Here is a 16,751-nt window from a genome sequence, read left to right on the forward strand (position 1 = left end):
TTAAATTTAAAATAAATCCTTTACTATACGTGTGCATCTGCATTGCGCGCTTGTGTTTTGTGTATAGGTGTTCATGTGGCTTCGTATTGGGGATAATTTGTTGTTAAGACCTTAACTATACATGTACATTGTATGCAAGTTGAAGTTTTTTTTTATCATTTATCATCTATTATTAATTTTTTAGAGTGCGTTGATTTTTAATATCATTCTTTTCGTAATGTTTAAGTTGGAATATCATAGTTTCATAATTGTAATGATCATGATCTCTATCTTACGCCTTATTCCATTCTATTCTGTTTAAGCATTATAAATGCTTGGAACTTTTTGAAAATGTTATGATGGCGTGCTTGTGGCGTAAAAGTGTGGGATCGGTTTCGAATCGTTTATCGTTGGCTTAGTGATTAATTTATCATCTTCAATCTATTTAACATAATTTCGCGAGAAAAAATAAAATTTTTAATGAAAAGATGAAAGAATGTGTCTTATTTTCCAAAGGCATATATATACCACCTATATAAATACATACAGTGAAGTTTAACTATAACGATTTTTGTCCTTTGTTTGTTTCATTACGGCTGCAAGTAATATTTAGAATTATTTTACACGCTTCGCTTAAAACAGAAAATATATCGATTAGTAAAAGCACGAATATGAATAAAAAAAATCATTGCATCAACCAGCAAACATGAGTGAGTACGACGCGATCATTTTCATATGAAATTTTTAAATCATTTTAGTAAACGTTTATGTCGTAATAATCCTTGCAAATGTATTGGGAGAAGAACGGATAACTCGGCTTAAAAACTGATTGCATTGAGTACTCGAAAGAGAAATGATGAACAGATACACAGCTGTAAGCAGTACGCAGCTGTATACTGTTATTAGCCTCAGACGTTATGTTAATTGTTCGTACCTGATCATTTGGTTGCAGAAAATAAACAATTTTTTTAATGCTCAAAAATAAATAGCGGAAATTAAAAGAGTGAAAGGCATGGTTGGCATGGCGTATGCACAAGTTTTTTGTTTTTAAATTCAAAAGTCTCACTGTATACATTTATATGTCATAGATCTTTTCGGTTTTTTGTTTTCTTTTTTTTTTTCGCTCTTAGTGACATAGAATCACATACGGGTAAATACTTTGTATTGGGAGTAAAAAAATGTACATAATTTAATCAAAATGATGTGGTTTCCCAGGAAGAAGGAGTGTTAAGAACAAATAAATTGTCAGAGAAGTTTTGTAACTACCAGTACACTTCATAATTGTGAAAGACTAACCGTTATGCCATTTGAAATTATTATAAATTTTTTTTTTTTTTTTTTTTTTTTTTTTTTTTATATACTGAATTTAATATGTTGGTTGTATTTACATAAATTCACATAAGTATATCTGTGGGTACATATTTTGAAATGGCGTCTCTTATGATTCTCTAATAACAAAATGGCATTTAAAAAAAAAAAGCTTTAATTAAATATGGCACATACTGGAGATTTAAACCAAAATCACAGTTATCCGAGTGAGTTTACATATGTAAAGAAAATGAAATGACAAAAAATGCGTGCAGGGAAGGAAAACCCAAGAAAAATTAAACTCGATTGGATAATAGGGTTCATCTTAACATATCGTTTGATTGGTACTTATGATGGCATTTGTTGCTGTTGCGGTAATTGCTGTGATGGCTGTTGATGTTGTTCGTGCATTTGCTGTTGTTGAGCGGTTGTGGACGTTGGACTACTGTTGCCCTCCTGGTATGGCCCCGTAACCACACATGGGTGCATAGGAAACAGGGTTGTCCACGAAGTTGTTGTTAGCGTTGGTGCGCGGAGGGCAACTTTCTCGTTTTTTGGCTCATTGCCTGATTGTGGGTTGGAATTTTTTTTTGTAGACTCTTTTTTCTTTTTACTAACAGATACTTGGCTGCTATTATTTTTGTTCTGATTGTTACTTGTATTGTTGCTGTTAGTGGTACCTTCTTTTTTCGGGGTATTGGCTTTTGCAGGGTTTGCTTGTGTCATTTCTTCGTCGTCATCATCAACCTCGGCGTCACCATTTTGTTCTTTTTTAAGCTTTTCTTTTTCTTCTTTGGCCTTGTTGTCTAGGTCTGTATTAATCTTTTTGACGCGCATTTTCTCCTCCCATTCGTCAATGCCATGATGCGTACGATTCAGATTGCGATGCTGATAGAAAATTAAAGTCATTCGAGTTGGTTCATGACGATTTGGACGACGTAGAGCGGTAGTTGCATGCATCTCATGTTTTGCACATTCGATAAGTACACTGCCGTGATTAAGTGCTATTGCAACGCCACCCATTTGGGGATCCTGGAGAGCTTCCAAATTGTCATTGATTTCAGCTACTTCGCCGATCGGTTCAATTTTATTTGAGTTAGCAGATGATGTTGTTGTAGTAGAAGTTTCAATTGGAGCGCTTGAAGTAGTAGCAGAATTTGCGTTGTGATTATTGGTTGTTGCGGAAGTTGTACATGTAGCGGGGATTCCAGTATTTACTTTATCAGTTTCTATTGTCACAGCTACTATAGTATTGTTTGTATCGCTACATGTTGTGCCAGAGTTCGGATTGCTGATGTCTGTAAGCGTAGTTTGGGGCGGTGTTTGCGAAATTGCTGTCGCAACTGGCATAGTCGCATTTGCGTTTTTTATAGATTGCAGCCCTGTTACAGGTTTCATATTACCGCCATTTGGTAATACCGTTTGACCTACATGAGAGCTGGTATTATTCAAAGGAGTAATGGGTTGATGGTGTGATACATTCGTTGCAGGAGGCAGGGGGGTAGAAGCTGAATATGTTGCCGGCGCTGTAGCATTGGCGCTTTGATGATGACCGTACATATTCCAATTTGGTGACGGCGGGGGCGGTGTAGGTGGTGGCGTCTGCTGTGGATACATCCCGTACGGTGAGTAAGCCTGATGATAGCCATAATTATAATTCATATTTTGATACGCATCATAGGCCGAATACGCTGAATGAGGCGGCGGATACATTTGGTAGTTATTCGGATACTGAGAGTATTGATAATCTGTGGGCGGTTTTGGCTTGACAAAGCCTTCTTCAATTGGATTTGTATGGGAATGTGGGGGATGATGTTGTTGAGTCGTTAGATTAGTCATAGGTGTCATTGGAGTAAGAGTAGTCAACTTACTTTCAGACAAATTGTTATTTCCCAGAGTTGTTGAATCAGGATTTTCCTCGCTGCCCCGACTTTTCACTTCACCACGTACGTCGTGAACTTGTGTGAGTTGCTGACTGCCTGCAGTCGGCATATTATTGTAGGCATTTGTGTTATAATTGTTAGGGTCGTGTTGAGCACCTGTTGAGTGATGAGTTGGATTGTGATTGTTCGGAATTGGAGGTGCCATGGGGGTATTGGCAGTTGTCGGAGTTCCAATATTATTGCCACCATTACCAGTTAAGTTGCCTACATTATGAGCACTTGCGTGTGGAGGGTTATGAGGGTGGGGCGGTGGTGGCCAGTTGCCATAATAATTGCGTGAATCTATATAGGAACCCGTTTGATAGTCGTATGAGTAGGGCGAATCCAGCACCGTGCTTGAGATCTGGTTAGATTGTAGTTGGGCATCAGTGAAGGTATCAATCATGGTCGCCATATTCATCAGACTTGTATTGGACGTCATGAGTTGATTGGTGTTACCTCCAGAAGCATTATTATTAGAAGATTGGTTCGAAAGATTATTGTTACTGACCGGCGGTGTAGTAAATGCACTTCCCGCTGGGCTTGGATTATTGGTAACAGGCGTCTGGCAACGCGGAGATGGAGTAGAAGGCGGTGCCGAGGAACTTGTTGTTGTAGATGATTGATTCGATTTAGATTTTGACTTTGATTTATTGGCCACAACGTTACCATTTGTAGGGGCAGCGGTATTAGTATTGGGATCTTTTTTATTTGCAGCTTGTGAGTTGTTTACAGCACTTGCCGGAGTTGGAGTAATGGTTGCTTGTGTTACCGGTACTACGTTATTATCTCCATCTCCTGCTGGTGGCGTTTCATCCTCTTTGCGTTTCTTCCCATGCCGACGGCAAGGTATTAGAGGTGTTGAACGGACTCGTACTTCGCAGGGAAATCTACATTAAATAAAGAAAGGATATTTCTTATTAAAATCAGCAACAGAATATTTAAGTATAAAAACTATAGCATATATATAGTACAGAATGAAATGTCAACTCTACACTCACTTGTCCAGGACTTGAACAGCTCCAAGGCGATGCTTTTCCCTTTGCCCTTCCATACTCTCGAATTCGTCCGTTGTGTCCATTGTGTATAAGGGCAATACATGTAACTGTTCATCGTCTGGTTTATTGCTGTCTCGATTTGTCGCTTTTAAGAGAGCGACTTGTACCGTACATCCATCCTGCATATTATGCAGATCACGATGGGAATGTGCACAGAAATCTAGGCAGGCAGTCACGCCCGAAAAGGGCTTTCCATCTTTCAATCCTAAACGACAGTCTTGTGCTTCCTTTTCGTAACGCGTTTGATTGACATAGGAACGTGGACATATTTGTTTGAAGAGTGGTGCCAATACGGTGGCCAGAACATTCATATGCTCTTCAATAGCAGGCTCTTCGCTTTTGACTGATAAGCGAAATTTACGTACTGTCTTTGAACGTGCATATTTACAACCATTATAGTACATAGACCAGGAACAACCAAAACTGTAAGAGGCTCCCGACGTTTCTGGGTCGAGACCTGCAAGCATAAAAGGATTATTGGACTGCAATGTTGATCGTAAAGAAGTTTTACCTTGGCAAGCGCAAGTTCGATTTTCGTTAGTGGCACACCGACGTGTTGTGGGTAGACCAAATTTATTAAGTTTAGGGATAAGATTTTTATAGGCATTATCCGCTTCAAGGCGGGGCATTCCTTCCCAGGCTACCATACATACTACTATGTAAGCAGCTGTGCATCTTGTGATATAGTATTAAATTTTGAGTTGTCCATGTGCGAAATTTACTTTTGTATACTTACCTGTGACCTGGCCGCTTCTTTACAACGACTAGAATCTTTTCCTCAGGGTCGGCTCGTCGTATAATCCATTTAGCTAAGGGACAGCCAGTAGACGTTTTACCTTCTTTTCCAGTATATATAATTTTTTCGATACGAAGTTGGCGTCCAGATATTTGACAACGCTCTTCAAATTCCTTACGCAAATCAGTCAGATTCGATGCAGTGCCTTTGAATAAGATTTATTATTACTACAAAGAGATCTGGCATATTTTGTCCTTTTGTGCACCTACCTAAGTGAGTGTAATATGTTCCTGGTTCAGGTGGGCTTTTATCTGATTGAAAGCAATCACATTCAGGAACTTCAGTTTTATTGCCTTTTTCTAATCTATCGGATGTATCAAACATTGGGTTAATTTTTTCATGTTTCACGACAATTTCATTGTTTTCTTCTGGTTTGCTGCTCTTTTTTTTAGGTTTTGTCCCATTATTGCTCTCCTGATCTTCTTCTTCGACCAGAATTTCGTCTTTTGTTTGCATTCCAATGCAAGAGCCATCTTTGAGATGTTCCGCTGTTGGAGCCCTGGTGCCACCTTGGCGGCAACATGAAAAACCAGTACTTCCTTTAATGGCTGCCGGGCCACCTTCGCCGTGAAAAGGATAACCAATGCTTCCATGGGCTGTATGTGAGTGCGCGTACCCAGTGCCCATGTCTTCAATTTTGGGTTCTATCATTCCGGGTCCTAGATGAGGTGGGCCCAGCGGATACCGATGGGGTGGTATGGGATATGCGTGGGCTGGTATATCTTTCTCATAATTGGTTGGCAGCGGTATAATGCTGCTAGTATCCGATTTTCTATCTACTTCCATTAAATGGTTACCATGATGATGTATAGCACCTTTTGGTATGGGACCATTCATTGTTTTGACATGTGAAGCAATAGCGTTAGTGTGATGAGAATGGAGGCTGTGCGTGTTGCTGAATGCAGGCGTTGCTGTCGCATGCTGGTACCCAGGCATAAAATTTTGTTGATAATTCTGCTGAAACCCGGTCGAACCGTAGTAACCCGAATTGTGATGGTAAGTGGGGTAATCTTGTTGACTTTGGTGATGAGGTTGCTGGGGTATATGCGGTCCTGGTTGTGTCTGAACTTCATTTTGACAATAGTCGGCGTATTGAACAAAGTTTTGATAATTGCGTTCGTATCCCTCCATCTTATTGTGTTGTCCGGGCAATAAACCTGGCTCAGATTTAATATAGGGCGTATGATAATCTGGATGTTGTGGTGTGTAATGAGCCGGTGGATAAGTTGGATTTTTCTCCATTTTCATGTTTGCTAAATGGGATAGGTGATGGCCTCCTCCTGGATCATGGCTATTTTTATCAATATCTGAATTATCGGTCGAATTAGAGTTAGAGGAACGACTACTTTTACTTTTACGACTGGATTTTTTTGGTTCAGTGTGAGCTGTGGTTGTATGCTGCGGTTGCTGGTGATGGTGATGATGTTCTGTACTTTGAAAGCCGGATGCTACGGGTTTTTTAAAGGAATTGGCATGGTGTGGCTTCCAAATGTGATCGCCACCACCTCCGATTGGTTCAGGTGCCAAAGAACCTCCAGCAGTTAAAGAACCAGCGTTTGCAGGTGTTTGAATTCCTGGTGGTTGTTGTTGGTGTTGTTGTGGTTGCTGGGATGTTAATTGTGGAGGTACACTGCTTGAACCGTTAGCGTTCAATAACGTTTCGCTTCGGAGATGGTGGCTATACGATAAAAAATGACCGGTTTGCTGTTGTTGAGCGGTGTTGGCAGTATTGCCTCCTCCAACAGGAGGAGGCGGTGGCAGAGTGCCGGGCATGCCGTGAATATCGGAATTACTTGTACCCGAAATTAAATCCTTTGGATCGTTTTTACGTAATATCATTGATTTGATACGGGTGTTAAGATTAAGACGCTCACCACCGGGACCTGTTTGTTGATAAGGATCTGTCGATGTTTGCGTTTGATTGGCCCAATTCCAGTCTTGTTGTTGTTGATGTTGTTGCGCTTGCGGTGGAGACGAGATATGATTTTGTGATTGTTGTGGAGGCTGCATGGTAACATTATGATGAGGTGATGCCGGAATTGTGGTTCCACCATATGATTGTTGTTGTTGAGAAGCCGCTGTCATATTTCCGTTCGGAGATTGAGGAATTTGGTTTGGTGATTGGGGGATATGACGTGACGCTTGGTGTGTTACAGAAGTTTGCGATTGTTGCATGACGTTACGTGTAGGTGACTGTGATACTGTTTGAGTGTTTGGAGCTTGCATGGGTGAGGCGGCTGGGGGAGCGACTGAAGCATTTTGTGTAACTGTTCCAAGTTGGCTACCATTAACTGCAGCAACTGTAGTATTTCCGGATGAGTTGTTATTTGGAGTTGCAGATGGTGAAGTTGCTGTTGATGAATGATTTGTAGGTTGTTGGGCGCCGCCATAATCGCCTGAATACCCATTACAGTTGAGTGAGCGCGGCGGCACGCTGCTCACTCGAGGATATCCAGGCATGTCGTTTCCCGACATTGTCTTGTTAAGATCGGGAACACTACCAATGTGTTGCTGTTGTTGTAAGCCAACACTAGGCGCAGTCGGTGTTGCAGATACTTGGCCAGCATAGGTGACAGCAGCTGGCGCGAAACCAACACCTTGTAAGCCAACTTGATTTATAGGAGCACTTGGCAATTGTTGACTTTGGAAATCATATCGTTGAACTGGTGCACCATAGGGCGAGCGACCATAATTTGGATCGAACCCTAGGCCTGTTTGAACATATCCATTGGATGGATAGCCATACGATTGTGTCTGGAAGTCGAGTGAGTTTAGTGACGTGATTGCTGGGGTGTTTTGAGGAATTTGCTGAATAAACTGGTTTTGCCACCCTTGAGAAGGATCTGTTTGCCATGTAGGATAGAAAGCCATTGGTGCCTGAAATTGCACAAAAAAAAATAAACCGTGTAAAAAAATTTTTGATTTCGATATATGTACCACATACGCAAACACTTAGTTTGAAAGCCATACGTATGAAAGCGTTTTGTTGGTCTTTTTTTGTTTAAAGTTGCGTTCTTTTCATTGCTGTGGTAAAATGGACGAGTTAAAAATTGTTACGAATTTCCACAAGTTTTTTATTTATTAAGCTTTCGTTTTTGTTTCTTCTAATGAAATTTTGAACTGTGGGCTATGTACGAATAAATAAATCTATTGTAGCGATCAAATGCAGGTTGTGTTTATACGCACATATCTTTTATTGCATGCAAATATTTTAAATTTGATATTACTATGAATGTATATATAATATATATATATATATATATATGTATCAAGTTCTATATGAACGGGTGTCAGTCTTTAAGCACGTGTGTAGTTTTTCTTTTGTTATCATGGCCCACAATGAAAATATATTCGGTTTATTTTCAAATAAAAACACGTTCACATCAACACTTCGAGACACACAGAAGCACGCGCGAAACGTAAATGATATATAGATATACATATATATGTATATATACATGTAACATACATATATAATATGTACGTCGTAAATGACGTTGACAATAGCAACAAGTTTGTTAGTGTTAATGAACGTTTATGTTATATAGACGGACATATGGGTTAAAATGTTGATGCATGTTCGCATAGGGTACATAAACAGATTTTAAAAATCATTTGTATATTTCGGTAAACAAAAACATTTTGATGTACAGCAAAAACACATATACGCGACATGTATGCACCTAAATTCCCGATATGTGTATTTATTATAAAAAATCAAATAATTTATAACATTTATGCAGCAAAATGTAAATTCTGTTAAGTTGCTTTTTCAATTTATGCGCATCTGTTACTTAGTATGTATAGATGCGCGGATAAACGACAGATTTAATAGCAAAAAAAAAAACAAAAAAATCGTATTACGTATAATTATGAATTTTTTTTCAATGCGATTAATGATTTAAAACGTAATAGTATGTAAATACTTTTAAATTACAAAAAAAAAAACCAAATCTCATTTGAAAGTTTTTTAGTTTTATTCGCAACTGGATGTAGCGATTATTTTAACGTATATGGGTGGAACCGTTTTGGAGATCTCATTAAGTTGATTTTGCATATGTAACTTGGGCGACATACGCTTTAGGTTTCGCCGTCAAGAAATTTCGCATGCGTGCTCTTGATTAAATTTGACAGACCGGTCAATAATCTATGTGCGACAAGTGCCAGAAAAAAAAAATAAAAATTTCCTAATACTTTAAAAATTATTTTATGATTTACTTCAGGCAGTGAGTGGGTGTTACAATTATTTTGTTCAATGTCTTGCTTTAAATGTAACAAGCACATCTTTAGTATTTACTATATAATAATACGATCAATGGAAAGAATTCGTAAGCGATTAAAGAGAAGAGTTGAGAAGAAAATAAAACGTCCTACATATTATTGCCTTTACTTCAAATTAATCCTTAAAAGTTTTTGATATTTAATTTTTTTTTCCTTTAGCTTAGTCACTGGTTAATCGGCATTGTTTTTCCTCTGAATGTGAGCCCTGAGTGATTGATAAATAAATATTTTAGATTAATATATGCTATGAGTATGCAAATTACAATTTTCGTCGTTGAGAACAGGATCATGCTAAACTTCAAAGTTGGCCGATGACTATATGTTAGCCAGCATTAGTTTTTTGTTTCAAAATTTGCGAATGTGAGCGTTCGTACAATAGGCAACATATACTAGGAAGGATAATACGTGATTATAACGAAATACGCTCAGATCAGATATGTATAAAGCAGAGTATCACGATGAGGAGCTGAATATGTTTAAACGTTCATATTAAATGACTTTTGTATCTGCACTTGCGTTTTGTCACCCTTTGTAGTAAACAGGATAGAGAAGTGAAGTGCATGAGTAACAATAAGAAAAATTTTAAAAATAAAACGCCTTCTAATAAGAAAATGTGAGTAAATCAAACATTAGGAGTTGTGAGCAATTGTAGTGTCATTTTCCGTGATTTTCGGATTAGGCATCATGTGCTCTACATAGTTTCGATACATTAGTAATATTATTGCAGGGAAGTTGTGAAAATTTTTACATATCAACGACTTAAATATTTTTAGATTTCGATGGACTTAATGTAGCAATTTTATCCATTATATAAAATTAAGTTTAAAAATTTGAAAGTGAAAACTCGCTTTGTTTTACTAACATAAATATTTGTCATTCGTCTTCGTGCATTGTACATTCCATAAAGGTTTTTCGGAGATCATGTTTGTTAACATGCATTAAAAAAACTATTTTTGAACATAAACGTACCATAGGTTGTTGTGGTTGATCTTTCATTGTTTGTATTTGCGCAGTAATCTGATGTTGATGTTGTTGTTGTTGATCTTGCTGTTGCAATTGATGATGACTATGTTGCAATTGTTGCTGCTGCTGCTGCTGCTGTTGTTGTTGTTGTTGTTGATGATGATGTTGGTGTGTTTGTTGTGTCTGCTGCTGAGGTTGTTGTCCAAGGTGATGTAATTGTTGCTGATGTGTTTGCTGTTGCTGTTGGGGCAACTGTTGTTGTTGTTGTTGTGGCGATTGAGTTTGAGTATGCAATGAAGGTAAATGCTGATGTTGGGTTAGTTGAGTTTGCTGTTGTTGTAATTGTTGTTGTTGTGTATTTGGTATTTGATGTGATGATTGCTGCTGTTGCAAATGTTGGTGCTGTTGCTGTGTTGTCTGCTGTTGTTGATGTAATGAATTTATTTGCTGTTGCTGTTGTTGTTGTTGTTGCTGTTGTGCCGAACTATTTGCTAAAAGATTAGTGGCCGTTGCGCTTGTCGTATTTGGCGAAGGATGTGGCACATGTGTCGCAGATGCTCCTATTCCTGGTCCAGATGCCGTTGCTGCAGCCGGACTGATAGCTGAATTAGCAACCTGACGTGGCGAATGGACAATGGAGGTAACATTTATTTTACTTAGCTTTGCAGATGGTTTCCGCCCACGAGTCTGTAAAACAAGATAAAAAAATTAAATTAAAATCGATCAATATGTATTTTTTTTGGGGCGAATTTTAAAAAATTTTCACATACGGTGCTATGTGTACATGAAATTTAATATTTAAGTAAATTTTAAGCCTCTTATTGCAATACAACGTTATCTACTCGAATGCTTCTGCATAATTATTTTTCCATAATTTTTACCTATTTAACTTTTGTCAATAATATTTCATTTTTATTAATTTTTATTAATTGTAAGTGTAATAGCATAGAAAAATGCTGCCTAGAGTCTTGATTCTATTAATTTTCTTAATTCTACTTAATTCTTTAAAATTTACAATGGTATGCGATTTGTTGATAAAATTGTTATTATCCTTTTAGCTGCATCTTCGATGGGTTGTTTCACTTTGTTAACTGTAGTAGACCTGCTTTGTGAGAGGGTACTCAGCTCGTATCTCAATAACACCTAACGAAATTCCTTTTATTGTTTTCCGTTTCTATATTGAAATTTTCTCAACTTTAAAGCTTCAAACAATAGAGAGAGAGAGAGAGAGAGAGAGAGAGAGTTGCATAAGCAACTTTATACTAATCAGAAGATTATATGGATTGCGTTACACCTCCGTTGGATCCTTCTAAGCGCTGCAAACTGTATACATATATGACGGTAGTATGACTACTTAAGTACTATGCGCTGAGCGGAATATTTGTTATTATTATTCCGTCAAGAAATCTTAACCTATTAATTATTATTCATTTTAAATCTTATGGAGAAACTTTGAGCATATTTCTATAAATCATGCTTCTCTAGCTTTACATGGATCTGCGATGGCCTTATGTCTTCGCATGTCTAGATGTTCGCATACATTTACTAAAGAGAAGAACATAAAAACTTAATTTTAATAAGAAAATTGATATATATATATATACATATTAAAATATGTTTCGTTTTGCATTTTGAGAAAATTAGTGCAAAGATTATTTGGTATTTGTTATTTATGAAAAAAATTTTTTATTGCAAAATATTAAACAAATTAAAATCATAAATCATCAAATGAATATAAACAGAAAATAAAAAAGCCATAAATTTTCATTTTTTCCATTTATTTATTTACTTATTTTTCTTTTCCATAAACAATTTTTATTAATAATAAACATGACAAAGGAAATAAAGAAAAAGAAATATGAAAGCAGAAAAAAAAAAAAAAAACAGAACTCTGGCAAGAAGAAAGAAGAGCAAAAAAAAAAAAAAAAAAAAAAAAAAAGAAAAAAAAAAAAAAACAGCTTGGAACCAATTAAAATTATATTTACAGAGTATTAAAAAATATGTAAAAAGCTTAGGTATTGTAAGAGGGAAAAGGAAAATGGGAAGGTGTAGTCAATTTATTTTCTTTCCTTATTCTTCTCCCCATACTGCAGACATACTATATACTGCTTGCTATCTATATATGTCTATGAAAATGTATTTATATATGCATGCATGCATATGTGTCTGTTCTTGACTCTTTTTCATCCATGCATTGCGTACTGCTCGCACTACGAAGTACAATATCAATGGCATTTTTAGATAAAAAATGCAACAGCAGCAGCAGCTGTTTCATATCTGTTATGCTGAAGACACTAGCGCGTACACGCGTATATATATATATATATGTATATGTATAGGATACACAAGAAAGGCAATAAATTAATATCATAAATTTTAATTTTACACTTTGTTTGACTAATAAATACCTACGCATAGGCACGTGTACACGTATATATATGCGTATATGAAATTTCTCTTGTATGTTGATTACGAAATGCAGCCACGTAATTTTAAGTTTTCATATTTTCATATGATTTCCGCCAAAAGTATTAACTTTAATTAAAGTTAACATTCTCACGAATTTTGGTTAACTTAATTATTATGAAGAAGAGATATCTCGACTGCAATCAGTCGTTCGCAAAAGAACTTAGGCATATTAAATTTCACATTCTACTGGGAACAGTCTATGTTTATTCTGTCCGCCTTTCCTGCACGATAATAAAGTTCTAGGCATCATTATGGCATATTTAACGACGGGACATACGCGGGACCGGCGACATCAATTCGAAATGAATGGTCGCGTGAACAACGTAGGCATGCCAAAGAATATTGCATATCGTATATTGATTGCAAATTTCGACGTGTGAAGGTTGTGCGTAAAATGATTCCTGGTTTCTGTCGCAGTGGAACAAAACCGGCTCAGCAGTCACGTAACCGCTATAACGGTAACTAAAATCAAAAAGTTAACGTTCGAATTGCTTTCTCATATATTCTATTCGCCAAATTAAGTCACCCTTTGCATTATTTTCTTTTCATATATTTGAAAACATGGCTTGACATTAAAAGATTTGCCCATAATGAAGACATCGTATCTGTGATAGATAACAATTTTAATGTGTTCGATTGTTTTTGACTGTAAATAGGCCAACGAAACTATTGAACATCTTTGGAACAAGTGGTATTGCACTAGGGGGACGATATTTTGAACCATAAAGATAGGTTTATCAACATTTTTTGCCGGATCGAATACTTGTGAGACTAACCTCGTACTAAGCAATTTGACAGAGATACTTATTATGGCACGTCTACAATTAGTGTAAAATTCCGCTGTTTTCCTTTAATTGCTAATCTAAAGAAATTACTGAGTATTCGGTCAGGCAAAGTTCATGTACACTGTACTCGTGTGGGCAGTTGACTTCTTACATCAATCGACACTGTCTTAAATGAGACTCAATATGTTGTTTTCTTTTAGAGCAAGAAGTATGTAGCTTTTATCTTAGATATGAGATATGAAAGATTTGCTCATATGATAAATGAATATACAATAAATACATTTGTGTTTGTTTTTGTTGTTGTTGTTGTTGTAAAAAAAATCAAATAAAAGTTAGCGTATTATGGGATAAATTTGTATACATATCGAAGTTGTCCCAAGCGCTGTTGAATTTAAATTGAAATATAAACGAGAGCAAAGCATTTGTGAATTTAATTTTGTATGAAAATTTTCAATCAAAATAATGCCGGAAACACAATGAAATAAGCGGTAGGGCATATGTATATATATATATATATGCATATATATATATATGTATGAGAGAAGACAAGCAAGTAAATGGAACGGCGGAATTGTAGTAAACATATCAACAAATTACCGCTTAAAACAATTTTTACGTTTTGTAGAGCTTGACGGTAAGAAGAGTTGATAAAAAAAAAAAAAAAAAAAAAAAAAAAAAAAAACAAACGATATATTTGATTTGGGATGAATATTTTCATACTCGTAAGGTATTTGCAAAACAAATTGTTGGACTTTGCTTACCCGAAAAATTTGTGCTATGAAAATCTAAATTTCATACGAAGATTTCTTTAGTGATACGCGAATAGTTTCATAATTATTTAGAGAAATATACATACTCTCTGCATGCCAATATATTATCGGGAGAGAACAGAAGTGTGCTACATTTGTCGCTGTACTTCCGTTTTTTTTTTTTTTTTTTTACTTCCTTTAGAAAGTTTACAAATCTTAAAAACCGTGTATTTTTAAAAGGATCTAAACATCGCTTATTTCGAAATCAGCAGATTCGTTTTTGTTGTTGTATTATCTAATACACGTACATATATTTCATTTAATAGTCTTGCGTTGATGTTCCATCAAAATGAACAGAAAATGTAGATAAATAAAATATTATGCAATAATACGTAAATTGGTTTGTGTTTGTAGGATGAATTTCGACAACTATATAAATTTTTCGATCGGTATGAGATTCTAAGTCCACTTAAGCGTATATCATGTTATCAGCGAATACTTTTCGTAAACGTTAACAAATGTTAACAACAACGAATAAGTTTTTCTCGCTTCTCAGCTCGTTTGCACTGTGTTTGTCCCTCAAAGGCTGCAATAATTGTGGAAAACTAATCGAAATGTTAAATGTATATTGATGTGTTAATCGACTTTACGGAAATTCTGACAATCAAGAAAAAAATTATGATGCAAATTCGAGTTTAATTATTTATATTATATACAGGGTGATAGAACGCTATACGATTCATGTTGTTCGTCAGATCCAGTTAAAAGTTCAGTAATGCTACTGCCAAATTATCGAGAAAAAATATATAGTTGCTTAGCATACAGAAAGTGTTAAAGTGTTGTTACATTCCGTGCATGGAAGATGAAGCCCGTGTTTCGCTAAATGATTTCGTCATTGCATAAGAATGCAAAAAAATGAAAAATCCGACTTGTCGTTCTAACAAGACCTTTACGTCAATAAGAATTGATTTTTGGATGCGACTTGTGGACTGAAAGTGTCGTTTCTAAGCATGCAAGTGACATTGAAGAAACACGATTAGTGATTTGCCGTAGCATGAATTAGATATTTTGGACTGGAATGATGCATATTGCCATACATCTGATGGCCCAATCGATTTATTGTTGTAAAAGTTCAATGACTGTGTAATTTCTAAAAAAATGCCCACGTGAGCTTGCCACTGAGATCACGCGTGTTATGTTATGTAATTCGCTTACTTACAACAGATCATAAACTTTTAATGGCTTTATTTTTCAAAATTATTCGTCTTGTTGGTGAAATAAAAGCAAATTCATGTGGAAAAGTGCGGCCATTTACATGAAATCATTCTTAAGTAAAAGTAGCGTAAGGTGACATCTAAAATAAGTGAAAACACTGTAGTGGGATACGGTCTACCATTAAATACGCGACACCACCCACTTTGTTTAATACTTTTATTCATATATGATGACTTATAAAAAGATTTATAAGCAGATAACGAGTAAGTCGAAATTTTTCAACGCGAAAAAGAATGCATGAGAGGTGAAGTCATGATATTTCCTGAAACGAAAATCAGATGTGCGTAGGGAAAGATCTTGTATATTGAAGTGTGACTGTATGCAATTTAGTATTAGTATTAGTATTTGTTCTTTGATCAGTGCAATATGAAAATGGATATATTCTCTCATTTGCCGAGGACGCTATCACTGAATAATTTATCTCGTTTGTGTATAAGTTTAAAAAAGAAAAAATGTTTTCAGGAAATTTTTCAAAGTTTTTTAATGAAAGATTTTTTCACAAATTCACGTATAGTATACGACTTTGTGCCTTCAAAACAAATGCTCCAAATTTGAAAATTGTAATTACAGCACATGTACTTAATGACGATGATCAGGATGTTCATGTTGATTTGACCAACAATAAGGTTTTAATTAAAAGCAAAGTGAACGAAATTTTCCTGGAATTCATTCATTTACTTATTCATTCGTTCATTTATTCATTCCTTCACTCAAGTTTTTTTTTTTTTTTTTTTTTTAAAAACTTATACGTTCATTTCTTCAATAATCAACAAAATGCTTATGCAACATCGTGTACAACACGTACACAGAGCTCTGAATACATGCAACTACGATAAGGTTGGAATTTTCAAATAATGCATGAGACAAGACTAAATATCAAAGGCAATCCATTCTTGGTGTTTTTGAAAATACACACATAATAAATAAGATCGTATTTTATCTTTTCAAAAAATATTAATAGAAAATAGTTTTTCCAAAAATATTTTTAAAAAACTTTTCTCTCGTCGATAAGTGTCGAACAACATTTATATAAATTCAATAAAAAAATCGTTTTAATGAAATTAAAAACTTTCAAGAAATACGATTAAAATATTTTTAAGGCTGAACTTGTATTTGGCCCGATTTCAACGTTGTAATAGTATATGTTTTTTAAGGCGGGGCATGTA

The 16,751-nt window shown here is 35.7% G+C and overlaps 1 protein-coding gene across 5 annotated transcripts in view; it reads right to left on the bottom strand.

Annotated features, from left to right (window-relative positions):
• Positions 1–1,301: 1,301 nt before the first annotated feature.
• The window catches only part of LOC119645285 (DNA N6-methyl adenine demethylase), a 201,031-nt gene continuing 185,581 nt past the window's right edge, over positions 1,302–16,751 (bottom strand). For 4 of the 5 annotated variants that reach the window (XM_038045412.1, XM_038045411.1, XM_038045410.1 and 1 more), the window contains 6 exons: positions 10,314–10,994; positions 5,273–7,940; positions 5,004–5,208; positions 4,779–4,942; positions 4,211–4,724; positions 1,302–4,099 (listed from right to left, as the gene is read on the bottom strand). In XM_038045412.1, coding sequence (XP_037901340.1) covers positions 1,636–4,099; positions 4,211–4,724; positions 4,779–4,942; positions 5,004–5,208; positions 5,273–7,940; positions 10,314–10,994 — 6,696 coding nt within the window. In that variant the 3' untranslated portion in view covers positions 1,302–1,635. The remainder of the gene's footprint in view (positions 4,100–4,210; positions 4,725–4,778; positions 4,943–5,003; positions 5,209–5,272; positions 7,941–10,313; positions 10,995–16,751) is intronic. The other variant, XM_038045413.1, reaches the window with a different exon arrangement.

The sequence above is a fragment of the Glossina fuscipes genome, unplaced genomic scaffold, assembly GCF_014805625.2.
Source record: "Glossina fuscipes isolate IAEA_lab_2018 unplaced genomic scaffold, Yale_Gfus_2 1, whole genome shotgun sequence".
NCBI lineage: Eukaryota > Metazoa > Arthropoda > Insecta > Diptera > Glossinidae > Glossina > Glossina fuscipes.